Source organism: Theropithecus gelada, chromosome 20, assembly GCF_003255815.1.
Source record: "Theropithecus gelada isolate Dixy chromosome 20, Tgel_1.0, whole genome shotgun sequence".
In the NCBI taxonomy this organism is placed as follows: Eukaryota; Metazoa; Chordata; class Mammalia; order Primates; family Cercopithecidae; genus Theropithecus; species Theropithecus gelada.
In genome coordinates, this window is record NC_037688.1 from 50,455,307 (window position 1) to 50,477,259 (window position 21,953).

Here is a 21,953-nt window from a genome sequence, read left to right on the forward strand (position 1 = left end):
CAAGGCCGGCCAGCCATGGGCATACCTGGACACAGCACAGGGCCTCCAAGGCTGCCCTGGACTGCAGAACAGCAGGCCTGCACTGAGCTGTAGGGACCCACACAAGGGAAGGGAGGCAGGAGGAGCTGGCATTTCACACTGCACCGTCCCAGGCACCACAGCGTGGCTGCAAATTAACCTGGCCGCTCCCATAAGCCGCCATCAGTGTTCCACAGGTGGGGGAGGGGAGAGCACCACCTGTCTCTGCCACGCCATCCCCCCCCACACCTGTCCCACCACCACGTGCATCAGATCAACACGGGCGTTAAGTTCATCTGTGTGCCGAGCCCCCAAGCACAGCTCAAGGACACAGCAGGAGGGGAGTACAGGACAGTGGCAAACTCTGGCCTCCAGCAAGGTGGGCTTCAGCTGCGTCTCCACCAGAGGCAGGGGCCAGCCCAGACCCAGTTTCCCAGCTCAGATGCAGAGCAGCACCTATGGAGGTGCAGAGCTAGAGGCCAGCCAGGGAAAAGCACACATGACACGCTTCCATTTCAGCAGAGATTCAAGGGAACATATTGCTTTATGAAAAACTGACAAGTCAGCCACTGAGTAAAATCTCATACACGAACAAATTTTGTTTTTAGTTGTATTCATATATTTATGACTGACTGACTGAATAAGAGTCTCACTCTGTTGCCCAGGCTCAGTGCAGTGGTGCAATCACAGCTCACTGCGGCCTCGACCTCCCAGGCTCTAAGTTTTGGTTGTTTTTGATTGTCATAACCAGGTCAGGGGAGAAAGTGTTACTGGCACCTGCTGGGTAGAGGCAGGGGTGCTGCTAAACATGCTACCAGGAACAGGTCTCCACAATAGAGAGACCCGGACCACAGGTCAACCACTCCCGGCTGAGAAACCCTGCTGTCTTCATAGACTCCACCCCCACATCAGAAAGAAACCCACCAAGTCTTAGTGGCCTCACTCCAAGCGCTCAGCACAGAGTGGGCCATGTGTGCAACACGGCCCTGCAGCCTCACCTGGGACGGGGGAAGACAGAAACACAGGCACAGGGGCCAGGCGCGGTGGCTCAAGCCTGTAATCCCAGCACTTTGGGAGGCTGAGACGGGTAGATCACGAGGTCAAGAGATCGAGACCATCCTGGCTAACACGGTGAAATCCCGTCTCTACTAAAAAATACAAAAAACTAGCCAGGCGAGGTGGCGGGCATCTGTAGTCCCAGCTACTCGGGAGGCTGAGGCAAGAGAACAGCGTGAACCCAGGAGGCGGAGCTTGCAGTGAGCTGAGATCCGGCCACTGCACTCCAGCATGGGCAACAGAGCGAGACTCCATCTCAGGAAAAAAAAAAAAGAAACACAGGCACGGGCACAGGGAGCCTGGAAGACAGCAGGGAGGGCCCAGGCTGAAGAAGGTAGTTTAAAATCCTCATGCTATGTTTGGGCAACAGGAAGAATCTTATTTCCACAATACACACCGTGTGAAACGGCAGTGAGATTCCCCACAAGGGGACGTGACTTTAAATGCAGACAACTGTACTGGAGCGGGACCAAGAGCCCCATGGAACAATGAGTCCATGGCAGACAGGAGCTAAGGGGCCGAAGGGAACGGAGGGCGTTTGGGGAGGAAAGCAGCGCAGACTGGTCAGCGCACAGAAACTGAGAGGAGCCGGGGACACACCCCTACGGGGTGACAGTGCCACTTCCTCAGCAGCAGAGGGTGAGACCCCTACTGCAAGACGATGCCACTAATCCCAACATCTGGGCAGAAGCGCATCTTCCGGGTGAGAGGCGCCCGCGATCCATCCTCCTCGCAGACAGCGGCAGGCACTCCGGCGGCAAGCGCCACCTCCTCTGGTAGTTTCTTTTGGACTCCGGGCTCAGCTGTCACAGCACAGGTTTTGGCTAAAACTCCGCTTGACAATGCTGTTTCCAAATGTCAGCCTTTGACATTTCACTTGCTGTGGGATTATACCCAGTAATTTCTCTGATTTAAGATTTTTTTTTTTTTTAACTAAGTAAACTCTCAGCACAGAAGTGGGATGAAAAACACATCTAGCAAGCCAGGTCTGACTGCCACGAAGAACGCCTTGTTTCTTCCGCGGTACAGCACGCCACAGCAGAGCGAGAGCCCTTCCAGCCAGGAAAGCGCTGGGAACAAGACCAGCTGGGTGCATCTGACCTACAGCCTGTTCCCTGCAGGGCCAGGAGGTAGTATCATCTTTCAGCGAAAGAGCCACACCCCCACGCACCCCACCCCAGCAGGTAAAGGAGCTTGAAGCTCCACCTCCCGCACTGTGGGTATATTCTTAGCACTCTACCCGTGGGGGATCTGTGATTGAGACAGTAGTTAGAAAACCATTGTGTTCTATCTACTTCCCAGAGCTTGTTACATGAGAAAGGTTTAAGCCAGGTTTTTTCCTATCTGTAAGCATTCATGCACCTAATGTTAATTTTTTTTTCTTTTTTTTGAGACAGTCTCGCTCTGTTGCCCAGGCTAGAGTGCAGTAGTGCAGTCTTGGCTCATTGCAACTTCCGCTTCCCAGGGTTCAAGGGACCGTCCTGCCCCAGCCTCCCCAGTAGCCGGGACTACGGGCAGCCACCACCACACCGAGTTAATTTTCATATTTTTAGTAGAGATAGGGTTTCACCATGTTGGCCAGGCTGGTCTCGAACTCCTGACCTCAAGTGATCTACGTGCTGCGGCCTCCCAAAGTGCTGGGATTACAGGCGTGAGCTACCGGGCCCAGCCCTAAATCTTATTTTTAAAAGATGACTGGCAACGTCACCCAGCCCAAAAGACTCCAAAAGACTCAAAGGTGTGAATAAGCTTCTCCCCTCCAGGAGTACCCGCCACCTGAGGGCACATAAACATAAACACTTCCTCGTCTTACTTTGCTGTGCACACCTATCTGAAACCATCAGCACACAGTATGCTGGTGCACAATGACCTGGAGCCGGAGCTGAGCCCTGTCCTGCTTTTGATTTGGTGGATATGAGGTAGGAGGCTCAGCCAGAGTCAGAGGACGGAGGGTGTGTACTCCTGAGATGCAGGGATGGGGGAGATGTGGGGTACCGGGCCAAGCTGAAGGGGCAGGGAAAAGATGCCAAGTTTACAACCACCAGATGGGCAGCACCTCCACCTGAATTCCCAGGACGCCACTGCCTTCACTTCGGGACTCTCTCCAGCCCCTGCATCCGCCCCCACCAGGCAGGCACATCTGTGTTGTTCACACAGCTCACAGCCTATCTGGCAACCCCAAGTCCACAGTCCCGGAAGCACTATGGGGAGATGTGAGGCCTCCATCCTGCTCAGTTGCACACAGCACAGGACGTGGAGTGACATCTGCAGCACACCACTCTCTCCAAAGCCATAAGGACATACTCAGTCTAGCCAGGCGCAGTAGATCACACCTGTAATCCCAGCACTTTGGGAGGCCGGGGGGATCACTTGAGCCCAGGAGTTCAAGACCAAACTGGGCAACACAGTGAGACCCGTCTCTACAAAAATTAGCCAGGTGTGGTGTGTGCACCTGTAGTCCCAGCGACTTGGGAGGCTGAGGTATGGAGACTGCTTGAATCCAGGAGATCAAGGTTGCAGTGAGCTGAGATTGCACCACTGCACTCCAGCCTAGGTGACAGAGTGAGACATAATCTCAAAAAATAAAAGTTAAAAACAGGGTGGGTGTGGTGGCTCACACCTGTAATCCCAGCACTCTGGGAGGCTGAGACGGGCAGACCACCTGAGGTCAGGAGTTTGAGATCAGCCTGGCCAATATGGTGAAACCCCATCGCTACTAAAAATACAGAAAAAAAATTAGCCAGGCGTGGTGGCACATGCCCATAGTCCCAGCTACTGGGGAGGCTGAGGAAGGAGAATCACTTGAACCTAGGAAGTAGAAGTTGCAGTGAGCCAAGATCATGAACTCCAGCCTAGACCTCAGAGTAAAACTCTGTCTTTAAAAAAAAAAAAAAAAAAAGGCCGGGCGCGGTGGCTCACGCCTGTAATCCCAGCACTTTGGGAGGCCGAGACGGGCGGATCACGAGGTCAGGAGATCGAGACCATCCTGGCTAACACAGTGAAACCCTGTCTCTACTAAAAAATACAAAAAACTAGCCGGGCGAGGTGGCGGGCGCCTGTAGTCCCAGCTACTCGGGAGGCTGAGGCAGGAGAATGGCGGCAACCCGGGAGGCGGAGCTTGCAGTGAGCTGAGATCTGGCCACAGCACTCCAGCCTGGGCGACAGAGCGAGACTCCGTCTCAAAAAAAAAAAAAAAAAAAAAAAAAATGGCCGGGTGTGGTGGCTCACGCCTGTAATCCCGTAATCCCACCACTTTGGGAGGCAGAGGCGGGCAGATCACCTCAGGTTAGGAGTTCGAGACCAGCCTGACCACATGGAGAAACCCCATCTCTACTAAAAATACAAAAAACTAGCTGTGCGTGCTGGCACATGCCTGTAATACCAGCTAGTCAGGAGGCTGAGGCAGGAGAATTGCTTGAACCTGCAAGGCAGAGGTTGCAGTGAGCCGAGATCGCGCCATTGCTCTCCAGCCTGGGCAACAACAGTGAAACTTCATGTCAAAAAAAAAAGAAAAAAAAAAAAAGGCAAGCCAGGTTGGGTGGATCACTTGAGCCCGGGAGTTTGAGACCAGCCTGGGCAAACACAGCAAAACTCCGTCTCCACTAAAAATACAAAAATTAGCCAGGCACGGTGGCATGTGCCTGTGGTCCCAGCTAATCGGGAGGCTAAGGTGGGAGGATTACCTGAGCCCGGGGAGGTCAAGGCTGCAGTGAGCCAAAATCACTTCACTGCACTCCAGCCTGGACGACAGAGGGAGATCCTGCCTCAAAAATAAAAAAGAGTAAGTAAATAAAAAAAAAAAAAATTCACTATTTTGCTTATCAAAGTCTCTCAAAGGAGGTGACTTAACTACACTATTCACCCAATTACACAGCCAATAAGAGGACATGGTCCCCGCCCATAGAAAGCTAATGTCCAGACTGACCTCACTACAGAACCATCCAGATAAAGTAGTGGGGGTGGCTATGCAGAGATGGGCGGGTGCTGGGAGAGTCTAGGGCAACCCCTTGGCTGGCCAGGGGCTTGGGCTGACTAGCTGGGGAGCTGCATCACTGGCCCAGGAAAAGCGATGATGGCTTACATGGCACTGCAAGAGCAGGGAGGGTCACACTCACATCCAGACAGTGAAATGTCATAACAGCTAAACACGTACCACACAGTTTTCATTCAAAAATTTTATATATATAAAATGTTTAAAAAATAGAGATGGGGTTTTGCTATGTTGTCCCGGCTGGTTTCAAACTCCTGAGCTCAAGCGATCTGCCTGCCTCAGCCTCCCAAAGTGATACAATTACAGGCTTGAGCCACCATGCCTGGCCACTTTTTTTCTTTTTTGAGACGGGGTCTCACTGTGTCTACCAGGCTGGAGTTCAGTGGCACAATCACAGCTCATTGCAGTCTCAACCTCCTGGGCTCAAGTGATCCTCCCACCTCAGCCTCCCGAGTAGCGGGACCACAGGTGTGCACCACTGTGCCCAGCTAATTTTTGTAGAGTTGGGGCCTTACCATGTTGCCCAGGCTGGTCTCAAACTCCAGGGCTCAAGTGATCCACCCTCCTTGGCCTCCCAAAGTGCTGGGATTACGGACCTGAGCCACCACACCAGGCTGCCCCACACATTTTAAAGTTTCGCCTCCCCCTAATGTCAGATTCCAAAGACAGCAGCCTTCATGAGTCAGAAAGAAGCATCGGTCATTTTGAAATCAACATCCAAGTAAGTGTAGAAAGGCCTCTGGATTTTTGAAACGGCAATAACAGATGATGTAATACAAAGACACCCCCACCCCACTGCTTTCCCACTGCATGCTTTAGATGCCACGGCACCGCTTCCATGCCAGCAGCTTCAATGACGTAAAGTGAATGCAGTCCCATCAAGACCACAGCATTGGCTGAGCAGCTGCTCCATGCTGGGCACTGTCCTGGACACTGGAAGTACAGCAAAGAACGAAACCAAGACCATGCCCTCGAGAAGCCTGCATTCCAGCAGGACAGACAGACTTCAAAATACAGAGCAGGGAAATGCATAGCGTGTCAGATGGTGATGATTACTGTGAGAAAAATAAAGCAGGCAAAGAGAACAGGACTATTTGGATGGAGGCGGTGCAAATTCAAATAATCAGACAGCCTTCGCTGGGAAGGTGATATCTTTTTTTTTTTTTTTTTTTTTTTGAGACGGAGTCTTGCTCTGTCGCCCAGGCTGGAGTGCAGTGGCGCAATCTCGGCTCACTGCAAGCTCCGCCTCCCGGGTTCACGCCATTCTCCTGCCTCAGCCTCCCGAGTAGCTGGGACTACAGGCACCCACCACTGCGCCCGGCTAATTTTTTCTATTTTTAGTAGAGACGAGGTTTCACCATGGTCTCGATCTCCTGACCTTGTGATCCGCCCGCCTCGGCCTCCCAAAGTGCTGGGATTACAGGCGTGAGCCACCGCGCCCGGCCGATATCTTGATATCTGAGCAAAGATTCGAGAAGGTGGGGAGAGCACTGGAGCCTTCCCGGCAGAGCAAAGGAGGCACGGGCAACTCTGGAATCACAGTTGTTCAGCATGGCCACGACACGGCCACTTGCAGACAGAGCCCCTGGCTGCTGGGCAGGGACCCCAGCACCTCAGAGTACCCTTTCTGGGATCACTTCTGGCACCCTCTGCAAACCTCAAGGGGGAAGTGTGAGGCCTGGGGCCGTCCATCAGGGTCCAGGCACCTCCCGAAGGAGCCTCGAAGCCAGCCAATCACTGGCTCCAGACCCATGCTGTCAGGTATCTCTGTGGCCACCAGACCACCGCCACTCTCACGGGTGTGATGACATGGGACCTGTCTACTGGTAGTCTTCTGCCTTCGTGGAATTCTGTAACTTCCTTCCTGCCTCGGCCACAGCACGTCAGCCAAGCACCTGTCAGGGTCCCTCCCTGGCAGGACGATGTTTAGAAGCTCAACACAGTGCCTCTGCCTCCTCTTCAGGGCCATCAGAACTTGCTACCATGGGTGTGTTTTAATAAATAACTTTATTTCCGCAGCCAAAAAAAGATGGTTGAATATTACCTTTTAAAGCACTTTTTAGCACCAATTGTGAAATAAAAAGCCTGAGAAAAAGTCCTCTTTGAGTGTGAAGTGTCTAAATGTTTATTTGTACTACTATTGTTGTAAAGGGAAGGTTTTGCAGCATTTTCAGGTAGTGATTAAACTGCATAAACAGCATCCCAAGACCGCCTGCCACGATCTGGAGGAAACGCAGTACCAGCGCCCACGTGCAGGGTAGGGTCCTGCCAGGCTCCCGAAATGTCCCCTTTCCCAGCACTCAGTCCCATGGAGGCAGCACAGCCTCAGGGATGCCAGCAACTCTGGGCCTGGGGGTGAGTCCTTCAGTCCCTGCACAGCCCAATCAATCTGCCACCCATTTGGTGACCTAAAATTGTAGTAAGTAAACAATTTTGGTTACTCAGTAGTTTCTGAAATTTAAATTTCTGGAACAATTTAAAGCAATAAGACCCTAGGTGGACCTGTCTACTATCCTTGTCCTCCCTAACACGCTAGGCGTGGTGGCTTGTATTTGTAGTCCCCCATTTTGGGAGGCCAAGGCAGGAGTACTGCTTGAGTCCAGGTGTTGGGAGACCAGCCTGGGTAACATGGCGAGACCCCACCTCTTAAAAAAAAATTAAAAAAACAAAATCTGCGGCCGGGCGTGGTGGCTCAAGCCTGTAATCCCAGCACTTTGGGAGGCCGAGATGGGCGGATCACGAGGTCAGGAGATCGAGACCATCCTGGCTAACACGGTGAAACCCCGTCTCTACCAAAAAATACAAAAAACTAGCCGGGCGAGGTGGCGGGCGCCTGTAGTCCCAGCTACTCGGGAGGCTGAGGCAGGAGAATGGCGTAAACCTGGGAAGCGGAGCTTGCAGTGAGCTGAGATCCAGCCACTGCACTCCAGCCTGGGCGACAGAGCGAGACTCCGTTTCAAAAAAAAAAAAAAAAAAATCTGCTGGCTGTGGTGGTGCACACCTGTAATCCCAGCTACTAGGGAGGCTGAAGTGGGAGAATTACTTGAGCCCAGGAGGCTGAGGCTGCAGTGAGCCGTGGTCAAACCACTGAGCTCCAGCAAGGGTGACAGAATAAAACCTTGTCTCTTTTTAAAAAAGAAATAAAAATTAAAAAAAGAATGAGCCAGGCACGGTGTTGTGCACCTGTGGTCCCACCTACAGCTGAGGTGGGAGGATCACTTGGGCCAGGAGTTCAAGGTTGCAATGAGCTATCATCGAGACCCTGTACTCCAGTCTGGGCAACAGAGCAAGGCACGCTCTCTCAATCTTTTTTTTTTTTTTTTTTTTAAAAAGGAGCTTGGCCAGGTGTGGTGGCTCACACCTGTAATCCCAGCACTTTGGGAGGCCAAGTCGGGCAGATCATGAGGTCAGGAGATGGAGACCACCCAGCCTAACACGGTGAAACCCCGTCCCCACTAAAAATACAAAACATTAGCTGGGTGTGGTGGCAGGCAACTGTAGTCTCAGCTACTTGGGAGGCTGAGGCAGGAGAATGGCATGAACCCGGGAGGCAGAGCTTGCAGTGAGCCGAGATCGCACCACTGCACTCCAGCCTGGGCAACAGAGCCAGACTCCGTCTCAAAAAAAAAAAGGAACTCTTCACAAGAGAAGTCCACCAAAAACACCAGTGCCCACCTCACAGGTGTGGTGTCACCATGCAAGCCCCCCACTCCCAGGTTACGATCTGATCACTGGGCTTTCCTACACACACACAGGTGCACGCACCCACACCCAAGGGAAGGCGGGGAGATGTGGTCTGCCTCACCAGCAGCCACACTCTCTGGGGCTCCTCATGGCCAAGGCCTGCCCAGGTCAGTGCAGCTTCTTTCCCACCAGGAGCCTCCCGCCAACCATGTCTTTCCACACCCCGTTCTCAGTCCTGGCAACCAATCAATCTCCCCACTCAGGACAGGACCCCCTCTGTCCTCTTCTACCTTCTACTCCACTGACAAGACAAGCTTCTGTTACTTCATCAGTGCTGAGAAATGTGAGAGACGTGTCATGGCACTGGTCTACTGAGAACAGGGAAAGGCCAATGTTCTAAACAGAATGTGGCTGGGAGAATAAGCACCATCAACAGGTTAGGTCCTTAAAGCTACCAGGTGCCATCCCCCAAGTCTCTGGAAGAGGAGCTCTCACATCCCCACATGCCACTCAATGATGAGTCACTGCCCCCTACTTATTTCCCCAGGCAGATGGGACCACCAGGTGCTGGTCCTGTTGCTCTTTTCCAGAGCAGGCACTCAGGTTTCAGCGAGACCCCACTCCTGCCCCCAGGCACACCTCTGATAGAAAAACAAACCCTGAGTTGTAAACAAATAGAAACTTGTAAAAATGTAGCCGATGGGTAAACTGGGCATTTTCTGAGGATTTTGTTTCATAAAATGTGTGTTTTCTGAAAGAACTTAAGAGTTTCAATTTCTTTAAACTTTTCTAGGTGTGAAGTTCAGCAGCCTCCATCTCTTAGAAGTAGAAACCAGGCAGGACGCAGTGGCTCAAACCTGTAATCCCACCACTTCGGAGGCCGAAGTGGGAGGATGGCTTGAGTTCAGGAGTTCAAGACCAGTCTGGGCAATATAGTGAAACCCCATCTCTACAAAGACAATGTAAAAATTAGCCAGGCGTAGTGGCATGTGCCTGTAGTCCTAGCTACCAGGGAGGTTGAGGCAGGAGAATCACTTGAGGCCAGGAGTTTAAGACTAGCCTGGGCAACACAGTGAGACCCCATCTCTTTTTAAGAATGCTTTTTTTAAAGAAAAAAAAAAAGAAAAAAAAAAAGGTAGATATTCTCTTGGCCGGGCACAGTGGCTCACACCTGTAATCCCAGCACTTTGGGAGGCCAAGGCAGGCGCATCACCTAAGGAGTTTGAGATCAGCCTGGCCAATATGGTGAAACCTGGTCTCTACTAAAAATACAAACATTAGCTGGGCATGGTGGCGCACACCTATAATCCCAGCTACTCGGGAGGCTGAGGCAGGAGAATCACCTGAACCTAGGAGGCAGAAGTTGCAGTGGGCAGAGATCGCGCCACTGCACTCCAGCCTGGGCGACAAAAGTGAAACTCCATCTCAAAAAAAGAAAAGGGAAATGAGGGTGCCTCCTATGGTCAAGAGGCTGTCCCGCAGATGAACAGTGCAGCCAGCAAGAGAAAGGATCTCAAACAAAAAGCTAAGCTACCTTTGAATGGCAGTGTGTGCTCTGGAGCCTGGGAATGCAGTGGACAGGCACAGCCAGCGCACGCACACTCTCACACACCGCAAGCAGGAACTGCTCTCTCCAGGCCTCCGGACCAAAGTTGTGGGAGGCTGCTACAATCCAACCAGCTCATCTCCAAAGGGATACTGCCCTCAGGTCAGCTGTGCTCACTGGCAAAGAACATTCTGGTAAAAACCTCCTCTCACCCCAGGAAACTCCACAAAGCTAGGCCCAGTACAGAAAACCAGGCGGAGGCAGGGGGTGTTAGGGAGGGAACACCACTACCTTCCTCCACCCCGCAGGCTGCCACTACCAAGGACAACTGTGGTGAAGCAGCAAAACCAATGGCCCCGTCGGGTTCTAGGCTTACAGCTTACCTGTGGATAAGCCACCCCTCTCCGACCCATCAAGACTCTTTTATAAAATGAGGCTAATGACATGGGCCCACCCGCAAGGGCTGCGGGCCCCACACCAGACAGGAGTGTGAAGCACTCTGTGGAGTCCGGCAGGCAGCTCACAGGGCAGGCCCTGTGGCGGACGGGATTACTGGTGTGCTCATACCAGCAACCCATGTCCGAAGGCTCTGCCCACACTGGTCCGTGACCACAGGCAGACGGGGAGCTGGCCCACAGCAGGCAAGTGGTCACCAGTGCTCTCCCGCGGTGCAACTCAGCAAAACGCAGCTCACCCCAACCAGCACGGAAGCCCCGGCAACAGGTGAGGGCCGGAGGAAAGCTGTTTCTATTTCTCCATGAGGGGAGGGAGGAGCAGTGGGTGGGTGAGCTTCAAGGGCAGCTACTCAATCTGTCCTCCCATAGGCATCTCCACTGGCCTCCCAAGGAGCCCCTCACCTACCCAGGGCAGACAGAGGGCAACGAGGTGGGGACTGCCAACTGTCTGAAGTCTAGTCCTCAGGCTCAACTGGGCTGCCAGCCTCAGGAAGCGCCAGGTCTCAATTTCACTAACCCACATCTTCAACATTGTCTTTGTATATTTGTCACACAAACATATGATGAAAACACCAAAGTACAAGATTTCTCTGCAAGGAAGCTTTGTTCACTTCCCGCACTTTGGAACCTCCTACAGGTATACTTTAAACACCACTGATCAACATGAAAACCAGGATGCAGGCCAGGCGCGGTGGCTCACGCCTGTAATCACAACACTTTGGGAGGCCAAGGCAGGCGGATCACAAGGTCAGGAGATCGAGACCATCCTGGCTAACACAGTGAAACCCCCATCTCTACTAAAAATACAAAAAACTAGCCGGGCGTGGTGGCGGCACTTGTAGTCCCAGCTACTCGGGAGGCTGAGGCAGGAGAATGGCGTCAACCTGGGAGGCGGAGCTTGCAGTGAGCCAAGATGGCGCCACTACACTCCAGCCTGGGCGACACAGAGAGACTCCGTTTCAAAAAATAATAATAATAACTTTGTTAGGAGGCTATTTGATAGCTTCAAGTAAACTTACAGAATCCGAAAACATCCTGTGTCATTCAAAACCTGACTCTGACACGATGCTCAACATTAATTTCAAAAATATAGGGCTACTGAAGGGAAGTAATATACTTGAAACGAAAAAAGCCCTAATCGAACAAGTTTACTATGAATTTCTTATCACTACCAACTTCTTTGGCATGTTTTGTCCAAAAGGTCTCAGAGTTTGGCTGCAAACCCAGCCTCCCAGCAGAAGCCAGCTGTATCAGGTGAGGCCGATTCCCTGCTCAGGCAACCCAGACCTCCCTGAGTGGCCACCCCAGCCAGGAGAGCTCCTCCCCCGCTAGTCCACGTTGGGGCCCAGACTCTGCCCAGCTCTCTGAAGCAGCTCCACAAAGGCCGGCCACCCCCTCCTGCTCAGACACTAACTACTCTCCCGCCTTGGGCACCATCTGCAATGGCCGTGCTGCTGACTGTTTCCCTTCTGCCCCTGGGGCTGAGAGAGGGACAGGAGCATGAGGTGGACCAGCCCCCTCCAAGCTGCAGAAGCAATCTTTTTCACGAAAGAATTTCCTCAGGCCGGGAACATGGGGCCCATTCTGTTCATAACCACTTCTCCTAAACCAACCGGGGCCCGCCCTCACCTTTTTTGCCACAGACACAAAGCTCAGCACCAGCAGCATCTGCACAGGAGAGCCTGCTAAGATTTTCTTTTTTTTTTTTTTTTCTCCAGACAGAGTCTCACTCTGTTGGCCAGGCTGGAGTACAGTGGTGCCATCGCCGCTCACCGCAACTTCCGTCTCTCAGGTTCAAGCAATTCTCGTGCCTCAGCCTCCCGAGTAACTGGGATTACAGGCGTGTGCCACTACCACACGGTTAATTTTTGTATTTTCTATACAGACAGGGTTTCACCATGTTGGAGAGGCTGGTCTCGAACTCCTGATTTCTGGTGCTCCACCTGCTTCAGCCTCCCAAAGTGCTCGGATTACAGGCGTGAGTCACCACGCCCAGTGCTAAGATTTTTTTTTTTAAGCATAATTTTGTGCTTAAGACTTTTTATGGAATGAGAACACAATGCATTCACCAATAAAATCTATATTTAGATGCACATTTTAAAACTATGTATCTGATAATAACCAGCTATGTACATACAATCAGAAGACTATAATTCTGACCAATGAAAAAAACCCATGAAAGAAAAATGCCAGCCTGCAGGAAGAACACATGAGTTACCAACGGAAAAGCAGCCGGAAGCACTCCGAGCATCTGAGCCATGCACTCCCTCAGCCTCACGTCCAGAGTCCGGCCCAACTGGGAGAGAGAAACGCAGACGAACCCAGGGCTCACCCTCAGGAAGGACCCCCAGTGATGTCGACATTGGGGGAAATGAGCAGCCATCAGGCTTCTTAGCTCGTAAGTCAGGAGCCTGCTCACTAACCTGCCTCCCCAGGGTCTGGCTGCTGCAGCTCTCCAGATCAAACCTTCCGAAGAACAGGGCTCAGCAAAGCCAGCACTCCATTCTTCCAAAGATTGGTCTATCCCTATCCCTTCCCACAGGGGAGGTCCAAGCAGTGCTGTGTGCCAGTCAGCACTGGCACATGGTGGGTCTGATGATCCATTAGCCCTGCCCACCCCCTGAGGCTGGAGAGCTCTCATTCACTGCGCCCTGGGCCTGGGCCTAGGTGCAAAGCGGGGACCCCAAGACAGGTGGGCTGCTCGGATCCTGACTGCTGGGCTCCCCAAGGACCACCAACCACACAACCATCCTGGAGATGTAGTTTCAGCTCTACAAGTGGCTGCACCTACCCAGAGAGTACACGTCTCTTTTACCACCACAGGGTACCTTAGAAACAAGAGCAAAGTCAAGGCCTAGAAAAAGCCCCCTGGCACCTTGCCCAATCAGGAAAGAGACCACAAGAGCAGAGTCCCACTGTCAGGAGGGAAAAGCAGCTTAAGGTCAGAAAGGCCACTAAGGAAGTCTGGGCACGGTGGTTCACGCCTGTAATCCCAGCACTTCGGGATGCCGAAGTGGATGGCTTGAGGTCAGGAGTTCAAGACCAACCTAGCCAATATGGTGAAACTCTGTCTCTACTAAAAATACAAAAATTAGCCCAACGTGGTGGTAGGAGCCTGTAATCCCAGCTACTCGTGAGGCTGAGGCTGGAGAATCGCTTGAACCCAGGAGATGGAGACTGCAGTGAGCCGAGATCACGACACTGCACTCCAGCCTGGGCGACAGAGCAAGACTCTGCCTCATAGCATGTTGGGAGGCTGAGGTGAGTAAAGCACGATGTCAGGAGCTCAAGACCAGCTTAACCAAGATGGTGAAATTCCGTCTCTACTAAAAATACAAAAATTAGCTGGGCGCATTGGCAGGCGCTTGTAATCACAGCTACTCGGGAGGCTGAGGCAGGAGAAGCGCTTCAACCCAGGTGGCAGAGGTTGCAGTGAGCCGTGATTGTGCCACTGCACTCCAGCCTAGGTAACAAAGTGAGACTGCATCTCAAAAAAACAAACAAACAAAAAATTACCTTTAGTTCATCATCTCCTAAGCAGCATTCTTGCCATAAACAGCCTGAATCTAATTTAATGAAGAAACAATGAGACAAATCCAGATTGTGAATCCTGTATTTACATAAAATATGAGACAACTAGCCTCGTATTTTAAGACATGCCGGCCAGGTGCTGTAGCTCATGCCTGTATTCCCAGCACTTTGGGAGGAGCAGGTGGGAGGATCACTTTAGCCCAGTTCAAGACCAGCCTGGGCAACACAGCAAGACCCTATCTGTACAAAAAATTTTAAACATTATAATTAGCCAGCGCTGGGCGTGGTGGCTTAAGCCTGTAATCCTAGCACTTTGGGAGGCCGAGGCAGGGGGATCATGAGGTCAGGAGTTTGTGACCATCCTGGCCAAGATGGTGAACCCTGTCCCTAATGAAAATATAAAAATTAGCCGTGTGTGGTGGCGTGCACCTGTAATCCCAGCTACTTGGGAGGCTGAAGCATGAGAATTGCTTGAACCCGGGAGGCGGAGGTTGCAGTGAGCTGACATCGCACCACTGCACTCTAGCCTGGGCAACAGAGCAAGACTCCGTCTCAAAAAAAAAAAAAAAAAATTAGCCAGGTGTGGCGGCACAGGCCTATACTCCCAGCTATTCAGGAGGCTAAGGCTGGAGGATGGCTTCAGCCCAAGGGAGTTCAAGGCGGCAGTGAGCTATGATCATGCCACTGCATTCTAGTTAGGGCAACAGAGCAAAACTCAGTCTCTTAAAAAAAAAAACAAAAAGAAGAAGAAAGGGCTTTGAGGAGGACTGGGGACCACTGAGGAAGGCTGCATGTCACCTTTGCATTAGAAAATGCCATGTTATGATAAAACCCCATGTCTACTAAAAATACAAAAATTAGCCAGGAGTGGTGGTATGCACCTGTAAGGCCCAGCTACTTGGGAGGCTGAGGCAGGAGAATCACTTGAACCCAGGAGGCAGAGGTTGCAGTGAGCCAAGATCATACTACTGCACTCCATTCTGGGCAACAGCATGAGATTCCATCCCCCCCACCCAAAAAAAAAAAGAAAAAAAAAAAAAAAAAACATGCAATGTTAATGCTATCTTGGATGTGATGATGAAGAGGCTGTACAGGAGAAAGTTTTGAGCTCAGAAGGCACCTGGAGAAGGATTCTGGGGTGAAATGCTATCATGTGTGTGACTTACTTTCAAATAATAAAAATAATAGAAAAAAATTTTGTGAGGTGAGGCGGTAACATATACAAGCAAATATGGAAAAGGTTAACAACTGGGCCGGGCGCGGTGGCTCAAGCCTGTAATCCCACCACTTTGGGAGGCCGAGACGGGCGGATCACGAGGTCAAGAGATCGAGACCATCCTGGCTAACACGGTGAAACCCCGTCTCTACTAAAAAATACAAAAAACTAGCCGGGCGCGGTGGCGGGCGTCTGTAGTCCCAGCTACTCGGGAGGCTGAGGCAGGAGAATGGCGTGAACCCGGGAGGCGGAGCTTGCAGTGAGCTGAGATCCGGCCACTGCACTCCAGCCTGGGCGGCAGAGCGAGACTCCGTCTCAAAAAAAAAAAAAAAAAAAAAAAAAAAAGGTTAACAACTGGTAGAATAAAGGTGAAAGGGCTAGGGATATTCATTGTACTATGCTTTCAACTCTTCCTTAGTTTTGAAATTTTTCAGAATAAAATTTAGTGGAGAAAGGTTCATCCTCAGTCCAGTAAGCTCCAGGAGACACAGCCAGGCTCACCTTATTCACCACTGTTTCCCCACTGCTAGCTCAATGCCTGGTCCTCATCCCACTGGCCCAGGGAACCACTGCCAGTGTTTCTGCAGGAACCTCCCTCCAGGCTTTTCTCTGGGCCTGAGGAAAGTTACACTGGGCATGGTGCTTTGCAACCAGGTCTTTTCAGGTAGAAGCACTGTAACTACCTCTCAGGAAAGTACAGTCGGCCCTTCCCATCCATAGGTTGACTCCACATGCATGGTTTCAACCAACAGTGGATAGAAAATATTAGGAAAACAAGAAATTGCATCCGCACTGAATATGCACAGACTTTTTTCTTGTCATTATTCCCTAAAGAAAACAGTAAAGCGGGCCGGGTGCGGTGGCTCACGCCTGTAATCCGAGCACTTTGGGAGGCCGAGGTGGGCGGATCACCTGAGGTCAGGAGTTTGAGACCAGCCTGGTCAACATGACGAAACCCGGTCTCTACTAAAAATACAAAAAACAAACAAACAAAAAAATTAGCTGGGTGTGGTGGCATGTGCCTCTAATCCCAGTTACTCAGGAGGCTGAGGTAGGAGAACTGCTTCAACCTGGGAGACGGAGGTTGCAGTGAGCTGAGATCGTGCCACTGCACTCCAGCCTGGGTGACAGAGCAAGACTCCATCTCAAAAAAAAAAAAAAAAAAAAATATATATATATATATATACACACACACACACACACACACACACACACACAGTAAAGCAACTATTTGCATAGCATTTACATTCTATTAGGCATTGTATGTAATCTAGTGATAACAGAGTACACAGGAGGGTGTGCACAGGTTATATGCCAACACTACACCACTTCAGAGCAGGGGCTTCAGCATCCTCCGATTCTGGTATCTGAGAGAGGTCCTGGACCAATTTCCCATAGATCCTGAGGGATGACACAGATTCACCACAATGTTTCAAACTCTCTCTGCCTGAGGGAAATTCAAGAGATTTCCAATTCTCCCCTATTTCAAAGCTGTGACAAATATTCTAGTAACAAAATAGTTGCATACACCTTAATTATTTTCTGAGCTTAAACTCCTAGAAGCTGAACTGTTGAATCAGCCTATGTTTGAATACACACTGGCAACTGACTGCCGCCCCACCTCAGAAACAATAGGCGCTTACGTTCCCACCTGTACTGAGTTCCAGCTATTTGAGTTCTACATATGCTAGGTATTGCCATTTTTCATTGCAATGCACTCCAGCCTGGGTGACAGAGCAAAACTCTGTCCCCCGCCCTCCAAAAACAAACAAACAAACAAACAACCCAGGAGATCGGTCAGAAAAGACTGTACAGCCACAGGAGTTTCCATGTAGGGAAATTTCTCCAGGCGAGGAGGAAAAGCCTGAAGAAGACAAGAACTGCTGAGAACAGGGCAGCAGGGAACATCCTGGACCCTCCTAGGCCGCACAGACTGGAAAGAGAGGCCACAACAGGGCACCCGAGCCTAGGCCCCTCATGGAGGAGGAACAAAGTGACAGGTCAGGAGAGGAGGGGGAGGTGCAGGAGTGCTGGCACCTGGGGACCAGCCAGCAAGTCCTTGGAGCCCTCCCTCACCAGAAAAGGGGAGGCACGAAGGACAGCAGCAATGGCCAGAATGAGGAGAACGCAGCGTCCTGCAGCTCCGCAGAGCGAGCGCCTCCTTCACGGAGCAGCCCTGGTTGCCCTGCAACTGAGGCCGCAGCACTGACGGCCCCACCAATGCAGCAAGGGGCGACAGCCACCACACCTAAAAGTCAGGAGCAAGGTCCTGTCCCCACTCCCACCCCTGGGGCTCTTGGAATCACCAAGAGAGAGCTGAAAAGTGAGTGCGGGCCCCTTTCCCACATGTTTCACTGCAAAGGTCAATGCACACCAGGAGCATTTCAGTGAGGCTTCAAGGCTTCCCTGCAAATCTCATCAGCCTTTTCTGATGGCATTCAATGCACAGCGGTCACTTTGAGCTACAACCCCTTCCTACTGCAGTCAAATTAATTCCAAAAGGGAAAAAACAGGTTAAAGAATGGGACTTTAATGATGAATTTATTGTAAAAAATAAGACCATAGCTAGAAGAATCCTGACTGGCATCCCGCTGAGACAACACAGCCTCTCCTCACCTCACCAGCTCCGCAAACACGCGGGAGACAGGGACCTCCAGAACTAACATCCTGGGTCTCTAGACATACCTTCAAACCTCATCTTTAAATATTTCTAATCCCTGCTTGCTACAAGCTGATCTGAAAACAGACTGGGCCGGTCCGTAGCACGGGGGCTGATAGAGGGGGCATCTGATCTTGTCTGTGGAATGAAGGAAGTCACTGAACTGTCCAGGAACTACATGCCCACCTTCATCAGATGAAAATTACACACTTGTTTATTCTGCAGGGAGCCATGTGCTCAACGGTGAGCTGCTAATGTCAGGCTCGTCCATCTTCTTCATATACAGGCTCTACAGTACTGTCAGTTCTCGATTCTGTGGGCCCCTGTATAATCCAACTCTTTAAACAGAAACCAGGCCGGGTGCGGTGGCTCATGCCTGTAATCCCAGCACTTTGGAAGGCCAAGGCGGGAGGATCCCTTGAGCCCAGAAGTTTGAGTAGCCTGGGCAACATAGCGAGACCTCATCTCAATAAATAAACTAACTAAATAAATAATATAGGTGGTGCACACCTGTAATCCCAGCTACTTGGGAGGCTGAAGCACGAGAATCACTTGGAACTCACGACGCAGAGTTCGCAGTGGGCCGAAATCATGCCATTGTACTCCAGCCTGTGTGACAGAACAAGACTCTGTCTCAAAAAAATAAATAAATAAACACACAAACAGAAACCAGAATCAGGTGCTCTTATAAAGGATGTGTGGCCCAGAAACTCAATCTTAACACATTCTAAATGACCTGGAATTTGTTGGAGCAAAAATTCCAGTTAAATATCAGGAAAATTTTCTAGACTAAGAGAATGGAAACAGACTTTGTGCAACCAACATCAGGTACAGAAAAGAGACCCCCCAACAAGCATCATGAACCCAAACAGGGCTTTCTCCTCGCTAAGAGAGAACACACAGAACCCAAGTCTCGTTACTCTTTGAGAAAATGTGCCCTGCGTGTGATCTAACAGCTAGAGACGGAACATACAACCTGTTCTCAATTTTCAAATATTTTTTAAAGGACATGATGTCACACTGAGCAAGTGAATAATGCAATTCTGTTATAGAAGAAGGCACGGCTGAAAAGACCTGAGCAATACATGTCCAAAACTTGCAGTTTCCACACCAGCACTTCCTCCCAGCACACTGCCCTTTGAACCTGCTTTCTAAACAACTGTGCTGGGCAGCCCGGTGGCCACCTGTCACCGCACGGCAGGCGTGGAGCAGCACACAGCACCCTAGCCCTCGCACCTGCTCGGGGGACTGTTTCTGCACCCAGTGCTTCTCCGCAGCCACAACCTGCCCCCCACAGAACTGCTGTACCATGTGGCATCCTGTCCAAGTCCATTTCCACAGAAGATGCCTCTTCAGAGGGGGAAAGTGCCACGCCAGTGCCCACTCTCTTCCAAACACATCCTCTCAGAAGGGACTGGCCATGCTCGCCCCCTCATTTCTGCAGCGCTTCCCAGTTCATCATCTGCTTGCTGGACTCCATCTCCCACCGGTGTCAATCACTTGCTCTGAAGCAGCTAAACCCTGGGTCAGGCGGCTCAGGGGACGAATGTATAGATTGAAAAGGGACCACTGCTGGGCACGGTGGCTCATGCCTGTAATCCCTGCACTTTGGGAGGCCGAGGTGGGCGGATCACGGGGTCAGGAGATCAAGACCATTCCGGCTAACATGGTGAAACCCCATCTCTACTAAAAATACAAAAAATTCGCCAGGCGTGGTGGGCGCCTGTAGTCCCAGCTACTTGGGAGGCTGAGGCAGGAGAATGGCGTGAACCCAAGAGGCGGAGCTTGCAGTGAGCCGAGGACGTGCCACTGCACTCCAGCACACTAGGCTGGGCGCGGTGGCTCACACTGGTAATCCTAGCACTTAGGGAGGCCAAGGTGGGCGGATCACGAGGTCAGGAGATCAAGACCCTCCTGGCTAACAAGGGGAACCCCCGTCTCTACTGAATACACAAAAAATTAGCCGGGTGAGGTGGCGGGCACCTGTAGTCTCAGCTACTTGGGAGGCTGAGGCAGGAGAATGGCGTGAACCCGGGAGGCAGAACTTGCAGTGAGCGGAGATCGCACCACGGCACTCCAGCCTGAGCAATACAGCGAGACTCCACCTCAAAAAAAAAAAAAAAAGAAAAGAAAAGAAAAGGGAACGCTCCCTGTTCCTCCCCAAAACTGTGCTGAACGCAGTCTAGAGGGCCAAGACCTGCTGAGAAGACCTGCCCAAGGCCTCTTTTCAGGCCCCACATCTCTGCAGGCTGCTGCTGGATCTTTCTCATAAAACACATCTCAGAAGAGCCAAACAAACCACTTCCCTCTTACTACTGGGACCTCACCTTGCCAACTCTGGACTCAGCTTGGACTGGCTGTCGGGGCATCGCTGGGAACAGGAATACATCACACTATGCACCAGACCAGCCACATAAGGCGGAACTCCCCAAAAGGAGGGAGAAAATCGAAAGCCACTTCTCTCCATGCTCTCTGCTTCTCCCCTCACCTTCCCCTAAGGACGTAGCCACCTTTGCAAAAGACAGAACCATCCTAGGGAGGGCAGGAGCCCACTCTGCCTAGTCCCCCAATTCTACCTTCAGCAAAATCATTACATGTTTCTTTGTTGCCAAAGGGAGGATTCCAAGCCTCACCCATTCAGAGTATCGGCCCTCAAACAAGGCCGAATCACAGCCTCTTTCCAAACAGCTGCTTTCTGACGGCAGGAGGCTGAAACAGGCCCCGGGGTCACAGAGCTCAGCCATCTGCCAAAGAAATATGTACAGTCAATCCACATGAAGACACCCCTCCTGCCTCCAGCACAGCATGGTCAAGACGTTCAGGCCCAACCCCCGGGAAGACATCCTGGACAGTGGCACTGAAGACTTCCTTACATAGAGTGCTGGGCTGAGCTGCCCGGCAGACCCTCCCTCGGGGGCTCTGAACGTGAGGGGCAGGGTGACACTGGAGTTTCTACCACTTATGAGGCAGGTACTTAATGTCTCTGCAGCTCAGCTTCTGCACCTGTAAAATGGGAACAACATCTACCTTGCAATGAGGTGTGAAAGTACCTAGGGAAGCGCCTGTCTTAAGTAGTCAGCTCAAGAAATGGTACTCACTGCCTCTGGCCCACTTAGCATCAGACTGGGCCAGGCCACTGTCTGCCTTCACACTCGCACTGCTCCCTCTGTTGGCTGTCCACGCATACACACATGGGAAAGTTCACCGGGCAGGGGCTTCTCACACAGGGCCTACAGGGCCACCCTATAGTCCAGATGCAAATCCACCCGAACCTTGAAGGTCTATCTGTCCTCAGGTGAATCTTCAGGTCTATCCTCCCCAATATTAGGGCTGCCTCTACCATTACGGACAGGAAACACGGCATGTTCTCACATATGTACACATGTGGAAATCCAGCTGACAGAGATGCAAAAGCCTCGTTCCTGACACTTCCTCATGTGGAAATCTATCCTGTATTCTATCATTCTTGCTCACTGGATTCTAATGTTTTTGTACAAAAAAGCTGCCTTATGCGAAGAAAACTGCAGATACTAAATGTCCATCATGTGGAACTGCCAAGGCCGTGAGAAAATTTGCTCTTTCCTCTTCCCGTGGATGACACCAAATATACACCTTGCATTGCAACAGCGTTACTGGGTGCGAGTTAACCTCAAACTTCGCCACGACTGTCACTGGGTGCAGGTTAACCTCACAAACTTCGACATGACTCTCGGCCCCAGCCTCCGCTGAGCCTCAGCAAGCTGCCTAATTCATGTTTTTTTTTTTTTTTTTTTTTTTTTTTTTTTTTTTTTTTTTTT

The 21,953-nt window shown here is 51.3% G+C and overlaps 1 protein-coding gene across 1 annotated transcript in view; it reads left to right on the top strand.

The window, feature by feature from the left end:
* The first annotated feature begins 18,387 nt into the window (after positions 1 to 18,387).
* The window catches only part of CEMP1 (cementum protein 1), a 14,096-nt gene continuing 10,530 nt past the window's right edge, over positions 18,388 to 21,953 (top strand). The window contains 1 exon segment of the mRNA XM_025369744.1: positions 18,388 to 18,399. Within this exon segment, the coding sequence (XP_025225529.1) occupies positions 18,388 to 18,399 (12 nt within the window).